The sequence below is a fragment of the Paralichthys olivaceus genome, chromosome 10 (assembly GCF_024713975.1).
Source record: "Paralichthys olivaceus isolate ysfri-2021 chromosome 10, ASM2471397v2, whole genome shotgun sequence".
In the NCBI taxonomy this organism is placed as follows: Eukaryota; Metazoa; Chordata; class Actinopteri; order Pleuronectiformes; family Paralichthyidae; genus Paralichthys; species Paralichthys olivaceus.
Window position 1 is genome coordinate 21,686,191 of NC_091102.1, and position 20,193 is coordinate 21,706,383.

The window sequence follows — 20,193 nt, forward strand, 5'->3', positions numbered from 1 at the left end:
CATAGAGGTAATGATGTCTGATCTACTGAGCTTTCATGGCTTTCATAACACTGCCATACAAGCCGATAGCCAGTCAGATTTACCTTTAGCCTCAGTGTACCCTCAGGTTCAGCTTTTAACGTTATTGCGATTAAAAAGACTGAAACACCTGATGACGCCAAGGTACAACTGAAGATTATTATTTTCATATAACAACCAGTCTGACAGACCCTTTTTTGTTATGATTTGGCTCTTAGCACTGAACTGAACTGAATACCTTTAATTATAAGTCACTCCTCATTTTGCCATTGATTTCTTTTGTGTGACGCACTTTGTAACCTTGTTTAGATAAGTGCTATACAAATAAAGTTATAAAATTATCAATATTATTATAAGAACAAACCAACCGATCAACAAACACATAGACAGGAGTGCAAAATGGAAGAAAGAGTTAAATTCTAGATTTTCAGTGCAGGAGCTGAGCAATCATTTGAGCAATCTTTGAACAGTCCTGTTGTCATTCACATGTCCATGATATATTGCTTTCAGGTGTTATGGACAAACATTATTTCAGATTAGGACCTAAAACACTCCTCTGGATTGAGATCATCTGTAAAAAATGTAGATTTAGTGTGGTGTAGTGCTTGAGGAAGAGTAAGACATAAAAAGCCTACATAAATACACACTAATGTGAATTCACTGGAGATTAATTAAACACATTTTATATAGTATGGATTTCAAACCTATGCAGTATATCTATGTGCAAAATAGTCTTTGCAGACATTATCTTCTCACTCACACATTCTGTTCCCCAGACATCCACACACACACACACACACACACACACACACACACACAGACACATAGGGAAGAATCAACTGAAATATCATTGTGTTGTGGGGGGGGGTTGTGGTAGACTAATTTCAATGCAAATTGTGAATTATTGCGATGCTGTGTGTGTGTGTGCATGTCTGTGTGTGTGTGTGTGTGTGTGTTTAGCTAAGTGCACCTAAATGCATGCATTAAAGTACAAGAAAATCAATGAGCAATTCAAGGGGCAATTACTTACATTTCAAACATATTTCATTTTGTCAGCCTGGCACACATCATTCTTGCACACTCACAGCTCAGTCATACATATTGTATGTTTCCATCCCTCATGGGGGTATCAAGATCTTACATTCAACTTGAGTGGTGATGAATTGCGCCGTTCTTGGCGAGAGAACAAAAGCCAGAGGATCAAAGAGGTTTGGGATTGTGCCAAGATGAGTTATGATACACGATTGTTCCAATTCACGTTAATCCCATGGAAATCTTCCTCGGTTACAGAGCAGTAAGGATTAAAGGAATATAAAAATACATTTGTTTTAAAGCGTCATTGAAGAGAAACTTAAGTCATATGTGACAAGAAACAATGATTGTGAACACATTTAGTGGATTATGACGAGGAGAAACTTTTCTCTGAATCTGAAAAATGATATTATTATAAAAGAGAGAAAATGGACCTCCATCACACTTTAAACATTTTAGAATGCCGTCACTGAAAACATGAAAAGACTGAATTATTCTAAAAACAATTCTTCCATCATGTCTGTGTTGTGATGTTTTTGGGTTGATGATGCACTGCAGCAACACAACATAACCTCAGCACGATTTGTGGCTCGATTTTATTCAGGCTAGACTTGGCAGAACAGCTCATCATATTCAAAAGAACAATAAGCTAAAGAAACTGTGTTTCCCCACTCTGGTATTTTTGCTGACAGTGTGTGCTGCTGGCTGAGTGTTATCTCTGGTTCCTGCTTCTTCCTGCCAGTTACTCCACACCTGATCATCATTTCTTAATCCTCTGCTCACCTGCTCCAGCGCTGTTCCCTCTGCTTCAGGATCACCTGTTAAGTCTGTCTTGCTCAGCCAGCTCCTTCAGCCACTTCAGCTGTCTCCTCTATTCGCTTGCACACTGTTGTGTGTTCCTCAGGATATTTCCCCTCTCTAGAACCTGCTCTGCTTACCTGTACTCTGAATTTCCCTTTCACATTGGCTTGGTAGTAAGAGGTACATTGTTGGTTAGTCACTTGATTTTGTTATATTTGTATGTATGCCATTTACATGGTGAATAAATCTTGTAGAGATCAATATTAGGGTTCTGTGTTTTCTGTCCTGCACGTCATGACACTTATTTTACTTTTTGCACTTTATTTAATCATTCAATGTTGTCTGGGTGGTTAATATTTAATTTAACAGATAAAACCACATTGGCAGACACCGGCTGCTGCGCAGAGTTGCTGCACTTCTCTGCATCGCTTGGCTGCTTCTCTGCTGGTCTGCTGCGGTCTGCCTCTTCTGTAGCTTTGCCGTCTGTTGCCAAATTGTCCCTGATTGTTTGGGAGTGACTCTCCCAGAGTTACCCCACTGTTCAATGTCCACTCAGGAGTTGTAATGTGTAAATGAGCATGAATAAATGTGCGTCGTGAAACAAAATCACCAGACTCATAATAACATGCAAAATAGAGTAAAACAAGGTTTAGATAGAACATGCACATGTGGCATTTCTGATCCTGTCACACACCCTGTGGATGTCTCAGAATCCTTGTGAGGGAGCCGACTGATGGCGATGAGAAGGTAAGCAGGAGTTAGTTGCTTTGGTTGCAGACATCACAGATCCCCAGACATGTTGAAGTGGTGCCATAGAGACAGTATCATCAAAAGAAGATTTTGCAAGCAAAAAAGAAAAGAATGTAGAGTTTCAGTCAGCAGAACCGATGGCTCATCCCAAACCTTGAGAAGTACCTCAGGCGGTATCCTCCTCTTCTCTAAGGTGTGGAAACATTTTCTGACAGCCAGAGGCAATCTTACCTTTGGGCAAAAGCAGGTGAACGTTATAAGATGCACAGCAAGTAGAGGGGATGATTCACATTTTGATGAATTCAAAAGAAAACTATTTAATAAAAACTGCCTTCGTCTTGATGAAATCAAAATTATGACTCTTGAGGCATACATTTGGAGGAGAGGTGACAGAATGATTTACAGACTGCGTATACTAACACATTCCAATAAATTTTTGTTTTTTGATTTGTTGACCCTTGATGTAGATATGATTGTGAGGGTTTTTTTTTGTGAAATAGAGGATAATTGAGTGGAGTTGAAACCAATATTAGTGTTTATATTAGCTATATAGTATGGGACAGGAAACTAATCATGTGTCGGATGTGTTATGACAATTTAACAAGGAACAAGGAACTAGAAAATGTATGATATATGCAAAATAACAACTAGTGGCCATTGCAGAAAACTTAACAGGATGCTACAGCAACAGCGGCCCATCCTACAGCTGAATCAATATCCCTCTAAAACAGGTTAAATAAAAACATTAACATTACAGCAACATTCTATAGAAAATCCCAGCGGTTTTTCTGACCTTTTGGGGCATTTGCTGGAACAATGAAACTCATTTAACCACTAAAAATCACAATAAAATTCAACTATAGGACATAATAAGCCAGACAGACAGTAAAAGTGATGTCTCGACTGCTTTCCTTTTTTTTACCAACTCTGTTGTTCCTCTTTATTCTTTAACTCTGCAAAAACCCTCCCAGGCAGAAAACATTTGAAATACTGAAGGGAAACAGATGGAGTGAAAGCCTGAGAGCATCTGCAGTACAGCAGCAGCAGCTACAGTAATACAAGTGAGACTGAGATGACCTCATTTCTGGTGTGACAACAAGATGGTTGACCTCTATTTAACACAAACAAATCTCTCCCTTTGTCTCAACCAGGAGCAGGTTACGTCTCTGCTGGGACCAATAGTCAGAGTGGATGATTTATCCAGCTGAGGCAGTGCTTTCGTTGGAATCAGTTATTGGGAGCACAAGTAAACCCAACACAATTGGAAGAATCAATAATATCTGTTTGACGCAACTTCCAATCCGAAGCTTCCCTGTGTATTTGGTTGAAAAGTCAATGGATGGAAGTTAATGATCACACTTTAGTGTGAGAGGTGAAGAGGTGTCATTGTTGTGTTCCATCTCAATTAAGAAACACAAGGCTTTCCATTTCAAATGAATTGATTGGGTCAAGAAAATAAGGGCAAGCAGAATAACCGGAATGAGCTGCTATTCTTTATTCATTAAAACGTGTTGTCATTAATGAGGGCAGAGAAAATTACATATTCTCTGTATAATGACCTAAAAAACAATAAAAGTTGTTAGTCTCTGCTTATAGGCCAACAAAGACCCTGAAGACAATCTCATCCAATCTGTGAGACAATTCATGAATACCAAAATAGCAACTCAGAAATACACAAAACTCTTGAAGTGCTGCACATAGATGCACTGTATGAATGGATGAAGGGCAAAACTGTACTATAAAGTGCTTTGAGTGGTCATCAAGACTAGGAAAGTCTTACATAAATTAAATAAATGATTGAATGAATGAAAAAAAAACATGTCAAATTAGAAAGCAATCAAAAAGATGAATTATCTATAGTTCCCTAGCTAGAATGAATCAGTGGAGAGAAACCTTGGGACAAAACAATGAAAGTGCATGAACCCAGGATGTGGCAACACTAAACTCATGGGAAATTGTTCAGCCCGGAGACAGAGATGCACTTACCCACTTGTTCTGTTCCAGTCTGATTTTCATACCTGGACGTGATATCTGCTGATGTGGATACTGAGGACTTCATTCTTGATGATGATGATGATCACACTCGAAAGGAGCTCGCTCAAAGTTCAGTTCATAGTAGATTAAACTGTTCACATTCATAGTTCATCCTCATATTTTCTGTTTTTATAACTATTTGAAACCCACCAGATATAAAGGCTGTTCACATTACAGACACAGTGTAACATAGATCAAATAAAGTTTTTTCAATATGCACATGCTATACCTTGTTAGAACAGGTAGAAGCCCAGCTGAACACCCATAACAACCATTTTACATCAAACACAGTTCAAACACCAACCAACTAAATCAGCATGTCGACAAAACACACAGTTTTATTTCAGACCAGTAAAGCTCGTAATATGATGTCTCTCACTTTGAAACAACTCCAATGTGTATATCACCACCTAGCAGACATGCCACGTCAATCAGTCCTCATTCACCATTACACACACGCACACAGAGGAGAAAGGGGCAGCCCAAGGTGCAGTCATGAAAAGTATTGGTATGTTGGTAAAGTTAAATAAGGTCGCACAACACTTATTATTGAGATATACGGTCCAAAGTCACTGCAATGGTCCTTTCACAAAGAATATTTTCTCATGAAAGTCACAGCGCAATGTTGCTTCTACTAACAAATCTGTGTTTGCTCCACATATTTAATCATTTGTTTGGGTGTTCTAATTAACCAGTGTGACAAATTTACTCTTATGTTGTTTTTGTTTCACACTGAAATACTGTGAATTCACATTTACAGTTGTAAATATAATCTGTAAATCATACTGTGTGTTATTGTAGAATACACGTGGCTCTGTTTCTGCACAGTATGAGGAGTGAAGAACAAGATAACCCTATAGTCTGAGAAGCTGCTCACGACTACGCTCTACATAATAAAATCCCCACTGCAGAGATGGAAGATGTTTTTTTTTTTTAACTCTGTTGATCGTGTCTCAGGATTTTTAAGCTGTAACATCTCTGATTGTTTCCGTTAGTCTAACAGGAGATCTGGACATGAAAAGTTTGAATTATTGAGGACGTACCGAGGGAATCAAGTTATTGTCTTGGATCATGAGTGTCTGGGTTTGTTATACATGGCTGTTATATGCCAAGTATAAGATACATCTTCTACCTTTGCTGAAAAAGACGACAAGAAAGTAGATAAGGAAATGTAAGATTGGCCACTTTAATTGTTGCTTTAGTGCTACATATTGTGAGATGAAACAATTTAACTTTTATATGCTAAGTTTATTGGAGGTATTGGAGTATAGCACCCTTCAAGCAAAACTAATTCAAAGTGTTTTACATGAAATATAAAAAAGGGATTTAAGTCAGGATGTAAAAGAAACACAAGGCAATATAAAATATGCACTTTAAATTGTATTACAATTAAAGATTCTAGTGAATTTATCATAAATAGAATAACTATTTTCAAAAAATAAAAATAAAATAAACAGAAGAATAAAAAAATCCAGTCCAGGATAAATTTGAAGAAATTAGCTCCAAAGTAGATTTAATAAAAGGCAGTGGCAAGAAAAGCATTATAGTTAGCACACCACTCTGGTTGTTGATAATGTGGCAGCAAATCACTAATATATGTTGGCCTTAATCAGCAGTGTTACTAAAAACCAACAGTATCTATTCTCAGACTGCAAACTGAAGCACTGCATCACCTGAGCAATGCTGCTCCAAGTGGTGACGTTTGTCATTGCAGAATAAGTTACAGTTTCAGTTACAGCAGGGCACGTGGATGCTGCAGGGGACAGAGTGTCCTTGGGCAAGTTTCTGAACCTCAGGGCTTCAGTGTGTGACTGATGTGTTATAGAGAAGGTGCTGCACATATGACAAAACTGAAAAATTAACCTCGGCCAACTCCATCTGCTGAAAGAGCTGATAAGATCGAGAGCTAGTGGACCGTACTGTTAGAGAGAGTTTGTTATATAATGGCATTTTTAATATAAACTAGGACACTCTGTGAAAGTGCTAATGCAGCCTAACCTCACTGAGGTTGAAATGTTCCTAAATTCAGTCTCATATCCTTTCACATAATGCTTTGAATGTAAATTCGTTTTTGCCGAAATTAAAGGTCCTGAGAATCACAAGCTGTCCATCCTGAATCTATGGTCTGTTTAAAAGGTTGTTACTTTAAATACTTTTACAGTACTATTTTAAAAGCTGCTTATAGAATTAATGCTAAATGAAATATTTTGCAGAACAAAACTGTTTTTCAGAATGGGTAAACGCGTCATCATAGCGTATCTATTATTAATGTCTTTGCTCAGTAAAGGAACATTTTCTGTTACTCTGCTCCTGCACTGAAAGGCCACACCATTAAAGATATACTCATGCCTAAGGGATAAAGGAAGATCTTATTTATATGTTAAAGCCAACCATCATCAAATCCTACCCTTCACTTACTGTAAGTGCTTTATAAGTCTAAAGAAGTTTAAACTAAATATGTAATCAATAGAAGTGTCAAATTCAATCAACATTTCCTTATAACGTGAATGGAAATCATGATTCAGTTATACTTCCTAGAGCTGCAGAGTTTCTGTTGCAGGAATGATCTAAACACATAATGGAAATTAATTTCACAATTTTTTCAGCAACTTACAAATGGATAAAGATATTTAGTTGAATTTAAAAGTAATTTTAACTGAACCACTGGGAATAAGTAATTATGTTTCCCTTTTCAGAATTGTATTAAACCTTTGTGGTTAAAGTGTACATTCTGTAATTACATTAATTTGAACACGCAATCTCACTGTGTGTGTGTGTGTGTGTGTGTGTGTGTGTGTGTGTGTGTGTGTGTGTGTGTGTGTGTGTGTGTGTGTGTGTGTGTGTGTGTGCGTGTGTGTGTGTGGTGTTTGTGTGTGTGTGTGTGTTTGTGTGTGAGTTAATGAATAAATCTAAACTTAACTTCTCTAGAAATGATTGAACCACCTTCGACATTGGATTCAAACTATTTCCCAGTAAACATATTTGCTATCACATAGAAATGTATACACATTGTATATGAATGCAATTGTATTGCAATGTTTTGCAGAATTTATTCTGTCCACTTTTTTTAAAATTTTAGTTGAATTGGTCATACACACATGTATGAGGGATTTCATTTTATTCCGAGTAGTGATTGTGTTGCATTGCACTGTATACATTCAATACAGAGACACAGAGTCTTGGAGTTTAGCTTTGATTGTAAACACTGTGAGTAATGTGCAGGCTTAAACAGAATCAGGAAATTGTTCTTATTTTAATTTAACAATATTCATTAAAGATGAAAATAAATGAGACATTAGCCTGATCCCTCACTATTGTCTGTGTTTCGTTGCACATTGTTCCTCCTCAGTTTGTTCCTCAGCAGTAAATTTCAGTCACAATCTGTTTGCGTGTTGATGTTTTGTTGAACTTTTTGTTTTTCAAGCATGAAGAAAAACTAAATTAAAACATTACCATGACAAACATGATCTATTCCTTTGTTTGAATTTATACTGACATCTCTCTTTTTAGGTCTAGTTTTTATTTGTATTTAATACCGGGGAGAAAATGTCTTTTATAAATTGAACGAACAAAAAGTATTTGATAAAGTAGCTGCTAATGAAAATGTAGGTCTATGCCTCATTTCTCCTGGAGACGACTGGATCAGAAAAATGTAAAGTTACATCTAATTCAAAGATGCAGACATATATAAAACATTAGCTTTTTGGTCTTAAGTCTTTCTTTCTACATTTTTGTAGTTGCAAATAAAGTCATACTGGCTTCATCTTCCTGCAAATACAACACTGTAGTTATTAAAGATAAAAAATAATGAATGAATGACATTAGATGCAGTGCTTTAAGAAAGTAAGACCTACACACACACGGGTCATGTACTGTATTATTTCAGCAAGTAATATTGTGTCTCCTCACTAATACATAAAGGACTACTGTTAATTAGGATAATTAAAAAGAGAGACTGATCACTGTTGAGTAAAAAAAGTAAAAACCTTGAACATAGATCACTGAATTTATTTTATGGAATCGCATCAATAAATCTAAGAATATGGAAACAAGGCACTGAGGTCAATATTCATTTGAATCAGAGGCATTATATATAACAAAAAGAGTGGAAAAACAAGCCAAAAAGCTATTAAAGAGGAAAATGTCAACATCTGTATTATTTTCTCGGGTGGGGAAGGAAATAGAAAAGGACACTGTTGTTCTCAACAGTACACGTCATATTTTAGCGGAGAATTGAATTATGATTTGTGGTTATTGAGCAGTGTTTGAAACTGTGAGCTGGTTAGGTAATATTCAGCAGAGAGAGAAGCCTTGATGGAGGGAATGAAACGTGTAGAGCCAACAGCAGCAGGAGGGCCTGACGACTGACAAGAGGAATAAGTAGCAATGTTTGCTTCGAACACATGGGGGCGGCAGCACATGTCACGGGCTGCAGACCTGCTCGCACTTATACGGAAGAAGAAGATTCCGGTGCAACAGCTAGGCATCATCATGCCTACTGCTGTGATTATGGAGGAAAATTATGATAAGTTATTAGAGCAGTGTGAAGCTCAAGAACTCGAGGTAAGGAACCCATGTGTCTGTGCACCAACACTGTTGTCTCACAGGCGCTCTGCCTCTCCAGGCTTTGTGACTCGCCAGGTAGCAGCTGACCTGTTTCGGCTAACGTTGTAGCTAGGTAGCTAGCCGGTTTCAGGGCAGTTTAACTGTTCAGGCACTGTTTAAATCAATTTACGCTTCGAATTTGCTCATCAGGGAACATATGTCATGAAGACAATACCAACAAACTCATCTCAGTTGAACATAAGTGGCACATGGCGTGTATGTGTGCTGTTAGCATCCAGTGGGAGCTAGCAGGCTAAATAAGGTGATTAAATTGCTATGTTGGTAAACACAACTAGAGTTAGCACGATGATATTTTCACATTTAGGACTTCATAGCTTTTCAACACATGCATAGGCTAGCTCTATGACTTCAGGTAACATTAGGGCTGACCATTTACCTTCGTAAATACAGTAATACTGTGAGGTTGCTCACCGGAACGACAGCGTTAGCAGGAAGCTAAAGGGACAACAGCACAACTCACGAGATGCTCGTGCTGGCTGTCATGGTTACTGTCTTAAAATATCTTCCATTTGTGCTCATTGAATTTTCAAGCGTTAATGTCACACTTGTATTTATTCCATCCAGGCTCCAGGGGGCATTGCAACGCCTCAAGTCTACGCCCAGTTGCTGGCTCTCTATTTACTACACAATGACATGTAAGTCGACTCTCGTCTGTCCTCAGCAGCAGATAGAGGTTATATTATACTGACGTGGTCTGATTTGAGCCGTGTGGGTGTTTGTTTTTCATCATTCATTCAACAGATACCAAGGCAAAGAGATATACTCTCTATCTTCCCCTCTCTTCCTCCAGATTCCCTTCTTCCTTCTCATGTCTTCGTAGCACATGTTGTTGTGCATCCAAACTATGTTCCGCAAAATAATGGATCACAGTATAAACATGGTTGTAGTGATCACTAATCACACTGTCACTGTAATCTAGGTGTTTCAGCTCAAGTATATGCTCGGGCGTATCTCCACTTAACGTTTTAACACCATGACTCAAATCTCATTTTCTTTCCTAGAATTGCCAAATTCCTGCTAATTCAAAAAAGGAATTATCTGAGTGTGTGCACTCAGCAGGAAGAGCAGTTGATGGAAATGTTTTGTTTGTTAGTATATGTGCGTATAATAAACCTCAACATATACATGTAAAGTCTGTTCTGTTGATGACCCTGTCTTCTGTGTGGCAATTTGTTCCTGTGCATCCAACAGGAATAATGCCAGGTATCTATGGAAGAGGGTTCCCCAAGCGATAAAATCGGTAAGCATGTGAAAACTGTCTCATTATGATGCATGTGATTTTCCTGCTCTTCCCTGCTCATGCTGTTTTGGTTACATGAAATTTACCAATGTTTTTACTGATATATCTGACCAAGTCTAACCAATGCTGGACTTCTCAAAAGCAAGTTGATATGACTGTCTGACATTAGCTGAGGTCTATTGATTAAAGGTGGGTAAGATTTAGGTGAAAGGGAACTATTGGCAGAAATTTAATGTAGAATAATCCTCATGATGTTTTCACTAGTTCATCTAAGTTCTATGAATTGTAGTTTTCTTTACCCCAGAAAAGGTCCTTTATATTTAAATACTTTATATTTACATCGAGGGGGTCCTCTCTACGGAGGCTGCCATGTTTTTTACATTAGTCCAGACTGAACAAACTAAACACCTTTTGAGTTTTTATGACAACTGAAGCTACCACAGGTTCTTTTTCATGTTTGGAAGGAGAGGGTGAGGTGAGGGGTGTTCAGCTGCAACATGCAATTTCAACACTAGATATCACAAAATTCTACACACTGTACCTTTAGGTTAAATATATCATTTCTAATACAGAATTAAATCCATTACACCTCTGCTCAAACAACTCTGTCCGTAAACATAGCCCAGTCGTAGATAAATTGCAACTTGTTTTTAGTAACATTAGCATTTGCTGTCTTTTATTCTGCATTGTGCAGGTCATTCACAACAATAGGAAACTTTACCAGCCTTCTTATCACACAGTCTGTTCCTGCTGAAACAACCAGAGGTGCTTTAGATTAGTGTCATGACAGTCAACTGTGCAACGAATAATGTGTCATCGGTATGTGGGTCACTTGTGTGTATTAGAGACGAGCTATTTATAAAGAATGAGCTGTGTGCATGTGTGTTTGATAAGGTTAATGTGATTTAAATTTGAAAACTAGAAAGGTGCTGTATATCTGTGGTTTATATACAGTCTATGGTGGTGCATCTACCTCTAATTTTAGTCTTTAGATCTGTTAGTTAAAAATGTAAATTACAGTAAATCATTGGTCCAGTGTCTTCAAGGTTCAGTGTGAAAGATTTAGGTGAAAGTGACCTATTGACAGAAACTGAATATGAAATAGTCCTAGTGATGTTTTGCGTGTGTTTCATCAAAATTTTACGAATTGTTGTTTTCTGTACCCTACAATGGGCCCTTTTATATTTAAAAACTTTATATTTACAACTGTAGTGGATCCTCTCTATGGTGGCCGCCATTTTTTTTTCTGTAGCCCAGACTGGACAAACTAAACACCTTCTGAGTTTTTATGACAAATGAAGCTACCATGTTCTCTTTCATGTCTCATCATACACACTGGACCTTTAAAGGAGAATTCCTTTTTGATCATGAACCCTCTATTCCCATTTTTTGCCTCAATTAATTAATTGAGACAAAAATGTGTGAAATTTGTCCAATACACCATAACACCAACCACAAAACAGCCACAGTGTATGCAAACACAATTTGGCAACATTTGTAGAATAACTATCCACAACTCTGTCCCCCAAAAGTAGCCTGTGAAACCTGTGCAAAGTGTTTCTCATCATCATCCTTAGCTTTTGTTCCCTTTTTAGAGCTAGCTACAAACTCTAAACTCGGACTTTGTAACTTTGCTCCTCTCTTCCCCAACAGCTCTATGTAACTCGTGTTTACATTTTCTGATATGTGTTCTTGTAGCAACTCAGTTTCCACAAGATTTCAGAATGTGACTTTAAGACCTTGAGAGCAAGATTCCTGTCAGATGTAGACACACATCTATCTCTGTAAGAATTATATCCATAAGGTTGTCAATTAATTAAAATAAAATCTGACGACAAGCATTTTTAAGGTTGTGAGAAGTGTGTATGCCGATCAACACAGAAAAATAACCCTTTAGAAAAGTTGTGTCACAGTTGTGTATTATTGTAATGTTCTTGCTTAATATCAGAACAATCATTGTTGTTCTTATTTATCATATAAACCCAAAAAGATGTGAAAATAAGTCCAAGGTTCAAAATGTACTTGAATTATCTTTAAACTATTTGGGTGTCAAAGCTGTTTACAGTAGTATGTCTAGTCCAATATAGCATACTGGAAGATTTTGAAACACTTCTCCACGTTGTGTACAGGCAAACCCCGAATTAACAGCTATATGGGCAGTTGGCCAACGCATTTGGCAGCGGGACTTTCCAGAGATCTACACAGCCATCGCAGCCTACCAATGGACAGAGAATATTCTTCCAGTCATGGAAGCCCTTCGAGGTAACCACAAAAATGTGTTATCTAATGTTATAACCCTCATCACTTTTACATGTCATAAAGCTTTTTAATTTTTTACAAATTAGATTTATATGCTTTACACAGTTGGTTCTGTGATGCTGTGGTGAAATTACCAGTAGGGACATTGAATCTTTCTGAATAACAGTCAGCAGGGGGCACAAGCTGAACACAGCTCTAGCTCTGATGCAGTCCAACTGAAAGGAAATTAAATGTGTTTAAAACAGTTTGCAACAATGGAAATTTCTCATCTGGATGAAATTGATAAATAAAGGGTAGTCCAGGTGGCCACAAATCAACATAAAGAACAAGGTATCCATTTCCATGCTCACATTCACCGATTCACAGATACTCTTTCATAATAACTGAACATCTTTATATTTCCGTTGTGTTTTGAAAAACAGTATTCGCTCTCATGCACACAAATGTTGGGGCATTTGTGTCATGTGATGGTTCCCTTGTGCAAGAGTGTAAGAATAGCCTCTCCCACATGTTTACGGTACTTGGTGTTTATCTCCCATGGATGATGACATACAGTATGTCATAAGACACTTGTGCAACAAGTGATGATAATTGCTGTGTGGATGTTATTAGGCTTTTGAATCTTAAATCTAAAAGTGTTTGGTAAAATAACAAGTACAGTGGTATATACTGTATTCACCCTTTGTATTGACAAATTAATGTCTGGGGTGTAAATCACATGGTTATATATGTCCTAGGTCCCTGGTTTGATTCACGGACAGCCAGAACATTTACCATGTCCCCTACACTCTCAACCCATATCCTGGTTGTCCTTCACTGTATCAACCAAAATAAAGGCAAAATTGCCAAAAAGAAATGCTAACATATGCCAATAACTTTTGTAAAAATACTTTTGCAGTTACCTAAATAACTAGTGCCTTACAAACAGCAGGGAAGTCCAAACATTATTTTTTTCTTAATATGAAACTATTAGTTATTAATTTAACAGTTTATTAATTACATTTAGCAGCAAATAGATCTTTGTTTTTCTTAAATAAATATAGAACACCTCATATTAATGGAATCAATGATGTAAGAAGTTGGTCACAGCATGTTGATGTTGACTTGTTTACCAATTAGATGGCGCTGCCTCTCTCAGGTAAACCAGTCACATGGGCCCTGTTTGTCCACCACTTCTGTTACTGTTAGAAGGGACACAGTGCACATTAGAGCACGCGACACATGTTACACTGGGTAGGAGGGGGCCAGTTCTGTGAAAAGATCCAGGGCCAGCAAGCAGGCAGGAATGTGTGCTGTGGTTGGTCGAAAGGATTGGGTGTCACCAGCCGTGAGGGGCTGGTATAAAGGACGGATCTGCTAGCTCTCAACCAGAACAGATAGCAGCATTATCACAAGCAACACTTAGGAGAAGTCTGCCCTCCGTTTTTCTTACTTTTTTAACTCAACAGAGAGTGAAACTTTGGGAAATTAGGAAACTTACTGGTATAGCTGTAGGCAAAGACTTCCACAATGGACGTTCAGAGGACAGGAACTATGGTTCGGCCCCCCAGCCCCATGGATAGCCTGGAGAAGCAACTGAGCTGCCCCATCTGCCTGGAAATGTTCACCAAACCTGTGGTCATTCTGCCTTGCCAGCACAACTTGTGCCGTAGTTGTGCTAGTGACCTCTATGACTCACGCAACCCATACCGCTTTTCTGGTGGTGTCTTCCGATGCCCTACTTGTCGATTTGAGGTCGTGCTTGATCGCCATGGTGTCCATGGGCTCCAGCGCAACCTATTGGTAGAAAATATTATCGACATCTATAAGCAGCAGCAAGAAGGCAGTGGCAGTGGAACTACAGAAACTACCCTTAAGCCTAAAGAATCCAAAGAGCCCATGTGCCAAGAACACGAAGATGAGAAAATCAACATCTATTGCGTTACCTGCCAAGTGCCCACCTGCTCCATGTGCAAAGTGTTTGGTCAACACAAGGACTGTGAGGTGGCACCTTTAGCAAATGTTTACCAGACACAGAAAGGTGAACTGAGTAACGCTATCGATACCCTGGTTGCCAGCAATGGGCGTCTACAGGCTCTTCTCAACCAGATGGAAGATGCCTGCCGTGCTGTGCAGGAGAATGCTCAGCGTGCTAAGCAAGGGTTAGCGGAACGCTTTGACCTGTTGTATGCTGTTCTTGAAGACCGCAAGAACATTCTTCTAGACCAGATTGGTAAAGAGCAAGATGAAAAAGTGGCCGCTCTTCGGGCTCTGGCCCAACGTTATGGTGAACGACTGCAAGCAAGTACAGAGCTCACAGATTCGGCTGTAAGAGCACTGGAACAGAGTGGTGCTGCTGAGTTTCTCGTAGCTTCCAAGGGCCTCATCGTGCAGACCAAAGACGCAGCTAAATGTTCGCTCGGGGAGGAGAGGCCAGAGCCAGGATTCGAGAAGATGGACCACTTCACTTTGTCAACAGAGCATGTTGAAGCAGTCCTGGCAAAGATGGACTTTGGAGTGTGTGATGAGGATGAATTCGAAGATGCAGAGGAAGAAGAAGAAGAAGAGGAAGAGGAAGAGGAGGAGGAATAATGAAAATTCAGAGTGTTAAGGGACTTGTAGGAAATACTGAAATATGTCCTTTAAAGGGATTTTGTGTTTATGGAAGGGACTGTGTTTGATGTTGAAGCAAATATAAGGTTACAGTGGTTGTGGGCTAAAATGGCATTTCAGTGCAATATTTTATGTCAATGTTATATTTGTGCCTTTTCTTAATTTCTTTTTATACTTTTGTACTTCTAAACCCTTTCAATGGTGAAATAGGGTAGAGTCATGTAAATATAGAAGGCCTGAAATGGCTTACACCTAATTTCCTCATATGAAGCTTTTGAAAATAGTTAGTAATTTTTCTCATCTTGTCAAGTTTGTGTTGAAACTGTTACCATGTCTGCCTTTAATTGAACATTGGAATAAAGCTGCATGAATTTAAGCATCTACTTTCTTCATTGCAATGAAACTTAAACTAAAACGTGATATTGGAATGAAGGGAGAATATAGAAAGGAAGAAACATTGAGGCCCAGTATTATCTGTGCTATTTTATTCATATAGACATTTCTATGAGTGCTTCCACCAAAATGTTTCTTTTGCTGCTCTTACTTGGCAATAGACTATATTTAAAAATAAAAGCCCTTGCCATGCCCTGTCTGCTTTGCCTTTGCTGGTTAAAAGTGGGGGCTATTTTTAAGTGGTGAGAGGGTGAGAAATGATAGCAGCCCTGGAATAGACTGAGAAGGAGACACCAGGTCCAGTTCCTCAATAAAAGCCCATCCTCCCACTCATGGACAACTTGCTCAGCAGCTCCAACCCAACTCTGAAGTGTCAGAAGGGCATACTGAGGAGGGGATGGTCCAGTTGCCACAGTAGTCATTTCCTAACGGTCAGGAGGCCATGGTAAAAATACTTGTTTGCCTGGGGGGCTGGGTTACAAAAAGCCCCTTGAGATGACCTGCTTGGCTGTGTGTTGAGCATTTGGTCAGTGTCCTCATTTCTTTTCCAACATGCAGTCTGTCAGGTGCAAAAAAGTTGTCCCAACACAAGAAGCATTTCTTAAGTGTGAGTCATGATTCACTTTTACCAGATGGGAGTTTATTACTAACTATAAAAGTAGTTAACTTATTTTTTAAGTCATTCATTTGTATAAAACGACCACAATGACAAAACCGTGTAGTTACATTCAAATTGTTTATTTTAATCTTCATAGTTTCATACTTATAACTGCTGAAGTAACTCCATCTATGTAGGACAACTACTTTACTAATAGTTTGTTATCTAACTTCAGACACAAGTGATAAATAAAACCCTTTTTCAATGCAGTTTCCAAGTCTGCATTTTCAACCTTTTCACATCTTTTATTTTTTAACATTAAAGTACAATAACAGAGAGAACAGGAAGCTGCTTGGACAGAAGCATGGGAAAGCACTCCTGACAAATCTGTAGCATTCCCCTCACAGCTGTCTTTTCTCATCCACCAGACTTGTTATTGTTACTGCTGCTAGCTGCTGCCACAGACTGGGAGCTGGTTGTTGATACACATGAACTGTTGCTAGGCTTTAAAACACTACAGCAAATCCATGCTGGTGTGAGGACCCGTCACTCTTACTGGTATCTCCACAGACTGCAGCAACACTTTAAGTCAGGCTAGATAAATAGGGCAGGAATGTAAGCACTGCACGTAACGTCCTGGATTCATTTTAAACATGCAACATGTAACAACTATTAAATAGTCCTTTTTGTGGAAAATATTTTTTTTGCTTAAATCACAATCACATCAAAGGTTCTCTTCCGATGAAAGGTACCATGTCATCTAAACTCAGACCCTGAAAGCATGTGAAGCTATTCAAGAAATGTAGTTTAGAATAGTTTTGTGACCTGTGTTTGGGTTCAAAAAAAGGAACTCATTAAACCTGGACTTAGACTTGCCACTCACAAAACTTACGATAGAAAATCAGCAAGAAGAGAAATGAGAAAGCAACATTTTCCATGTGGGCCTTTTACATTTACTTGACATTTTACCAAAACATACACATCTGTAACTGCTAATGATCATAGGAGAGTAAAAGCCCTGACTTCAAAAACCTGATAAATAGTTCAACAGAGTCTAAAACTCCCAGTGCTGCTGCTAATTAGTGGCTTTGCTTACAAGAAACATGACTTTTTAAATACCATGTTAAAATGACATAACATACTGTTGAGTTCACGTTAAGTTGATGTTGCCTATGCACCGTCTGTACTATAAATAGAAGCAGAGCACATTGTAAGCACCTGTGTGCTCTATATGTACCTACATGATATAAATGTCTCTGCTGTTTTTGGATCCCTCACAGAGAGCACACGGCAAAGGGCATACAGTCTCGTTGCCCAGGCCTACACGTCCATCACAGCTGAGGACTTTGCTGCCTTTGTTGGCTACACTGTGGAGGAGGCAGTAAAGGGTAAGACTGAATTTGCACAGCCTTCTCATCGGAAATATATCAAAAAAGCTGGGGTGCTGATGCTGAACATTTCCATACATACAGTACAAAACATATGCTGATGAGTGTATTTTTTTTTTTTTGTCTATTCCCACTTTTGTCTTTGGCCAAAGGTGTGGTGAGTCAAGGCTGGCAAGCAGACCCCACTACCAGGATGGTGATGCCCAAAAAGCCAGGTAGGTGGCAGTGTTGCTCTTTTAAATTGTGCCTAGCCCACGGTTCTGTTGTCCAAACGGTTTTGTCTTCATGAGTAATCCTGCACCCACTTTCCTTCTACTCATCCTCCCACAATGTATTAGACACATGGATTAAGGAGTCTCTTTTAATCCCATAGGAAGACATTTTCCTTTTCTGAGACACTGCTAAAGTTTTAGATTTGCTAAATCTCCCTTGTATGATGTCCATATTTTCAAAATTCTCTGTTGCATTTTTCTTCACCTGTGTTCCTTTATTTTGTTAGACTTTTGTCACGTATTGTGTGTCCTCAACTTAAAAGGTCACAGATTGGTTCATCTCTTCAGAACGATTTACTGATTTAGTGCAAACAGACGAGGATATTGTGGTTGGTCTTTTACTCTGTAATCTTAAAACCTCACTGCTGAAGCATCTGCTATGCACATGTCCAGCCCCAAAACGCTAACCCGCTCACAATTAGTCCCCACATGTCTGGATCCCCCTCCCTCCCGCTTCAGTGCCACATGGTGATTTTGTTTGGAGAATGGATCTCACACTGGAGTTCTTCTTGTCTTGTGGTCACATGGGAGATTCTCTAGCCAGTGTTTTTAAACGATAGTGTGACGGCAGGTAGCTCGTGTCCGGATGAATTTGAAACCCTGCTGAGTCTGAGCTTGAGCACGTGGACTGAAGAGTTATAACTAGAGAGATGTAAGACGATCGATAGCCCTTGGCACAATAAGGAATCCCCCGTCTGACTTAACTTCTCCTCCTCTGCCTCTCTCAACAGATCCTCCCCCCATCTCACTGGTTCCAAACGAGCAGCAGTTGGCCAGACTCACCGACTACGTGGCTTTCCTCGAGAACTGATAACCCACCACAGCCACTGCCACCCTTTTTCGCCTGCTTGGTACTGAGGGAGAATACAAGTTTGGATAGACTCTTCCTCCATCCTACTTCCTGCAAAGTCCCCCTCCCTGATAAAGATGTACCAAAAACACACCCATCATCTTGCATGAATGCTGCAAGCTAATCTCTGAGATCTACCTATTTATATTCATTGACTAAGATAGCTCCACCTGCTAATTCATTTCCTAAAACATTATTATCTCTCAGACGACAACTTTGTATTTATATTTTTTTGTGGACTTTGCAAGCCCTCTGACATTTGGGTCTGATCTCAAAGTAGGTTTTAGGAGGTATGCTGCATATCATGTCAGTATGTTTTTATTGCTAACCTAACACCCAGTAGAGACAGTATGTACAGTACATTCTGTTTAAGCACTTATAGGAGTCCTTGAAACAAATGTCTTCAGGTAACAGAAGTCTCAGCATACATGCATAAGTGTGGAGTTCAGTCCTCAGACCTCATATTTTGAAGTTTATGTTTTGACTGGTGAATAAATATTTTGCTGTTTCTATTTTAGTGTTTTTTTTTTCTTTTACTCTGGAGTTCCGTCACAGAGCAGGCTGTCCTCAATTAACAATGTTGGATATTTAATTCAATTTGGCTTTTGGGTGTTTTCCAATGCCACTTTAGTCTCACATGAAAACGAGTTGCTTTTTTCTGAGGCCTGGCATTAACAAGACACACGTGGGGAAGTACATGGTAACATCCAAGTAACAGCAAGTGTTCTGAGTCAAAGCTGTTTCATTTCCTCCACCTCATACCTCAACATGGCGTGTTGTTATGGAAACTTAAATGAGTTCCAGTTTAATCAATGTGATGGAACATTAACCTTTGTAATCTAGTCATTCAACAGAGGACTCAGTCACATGCAGAGCAGCTTCGTTGTCCGTTTGGACATTTAAAATTGTTACATGGCAGCCTAGAGCACCATTTTCTTGTTCCTTGTTTCCCCCCCAATCAAAAAGGTAATTTAAATGGTTGTTGTATTATTAACATGAGGATTAATGCTCTCAAAATCTGATTTGTTTGAATGAACATCATTAAGAATTGATGGACATTTTATACTGTAAAGGCACATCTGGCTGCCATATGTTCTTTAATGCTACAAAATAAAAGTCTTGTGGTGATTTTTTTTTCCAGTCCCCTCTTCAAGAACAATTAGAAACATAAACTTAGTTGTAGCTTCACATTCAAGGAAAGTGGCAGGCATTTGATGTGATTTAGTGTAAAACCATCTTCAGGGCCTGTCTGTGTTTGATTCTTGTGCCTACAAACTCATTTATTTCATCACATGGTTTGTTTTTTTGTTTTCAGACATGGCACATTGCAGTCGACAGCA

At 38.8% G+C, this 20,193-nt stretch overlaps 2 protein-coding genes across 2 annotated transcripts; both read left to right on the top strand.

The window, feature by feature from the left end:
- Positions 1-9,006: 9,006 nt before the first annotated feature.
- On the top strand, positions 9,007-19,365 carry cops8 (COP9 signalosome subunit 8). The gene is made up of 7 exons (XM_020099729.2): positions 9,007-9,198; positions 9,826-9,896; positions 10,453-10,501; positions 12,631-12,763; positions 17,624-17,731; positions 17,884-17,946; positions 18,735-19,365. Exons 1-7 carry the CDS (start codon positions 9,022-9,024, stop codon positions 18,812-18,814), a joined length of 681 nt encoding a protein of 226 aa, XP_019955288.2. The 5' UTR covers positions 9,007-9,021; the 3' UTR covers positions 18,815-19,365.
- On the top strand, positions 13,357-15,728 carry trim63b (tripartite motif containing 63b). The gene has a single exon (XM_069533057.1). The coding sequence runs from the start codon at positions 14,270-14,272 to the stop codon at positions 15,329-15,331; it is 1,062 nt and encodes a 353-aa protein (XP_069389158.1). The 5' UTR covers positions 13,357-14,269; the 3' UTR covers positions 15,332-15,728.
- Positions 19,366-20,193: the final 828 nt, after the last annotated feature.

Coding starts and splice junctions, on each gene's coding strand:
- cops8 (XM_020099729.2), top strand. CDS start 9,022: ATGTTTGCTTCGAACACATGGGGGCGGCAGCACATGTCACGGGCTGCA. Junction 9,897..10,452: donor TATTTACTACACAATGACAT/GTAAGTCGACTC, acceptor TGCATCCAACAG/GAATAATGCCAGGTATCTAT. Junction 12,764..17,623: donor AGTCATGGAAGCCCTTCGAG/GTAACCACAAAA, acceptor GATCCCTCACAG/AGAGCACACGGCAAAGGGCA.
- trim63b (XM_069533057.1), top strand. CDS start 14,270: ATGGACGTTCAGAGGACAGGAACTATGGTTCGGCCCCCCAGCCCCATG.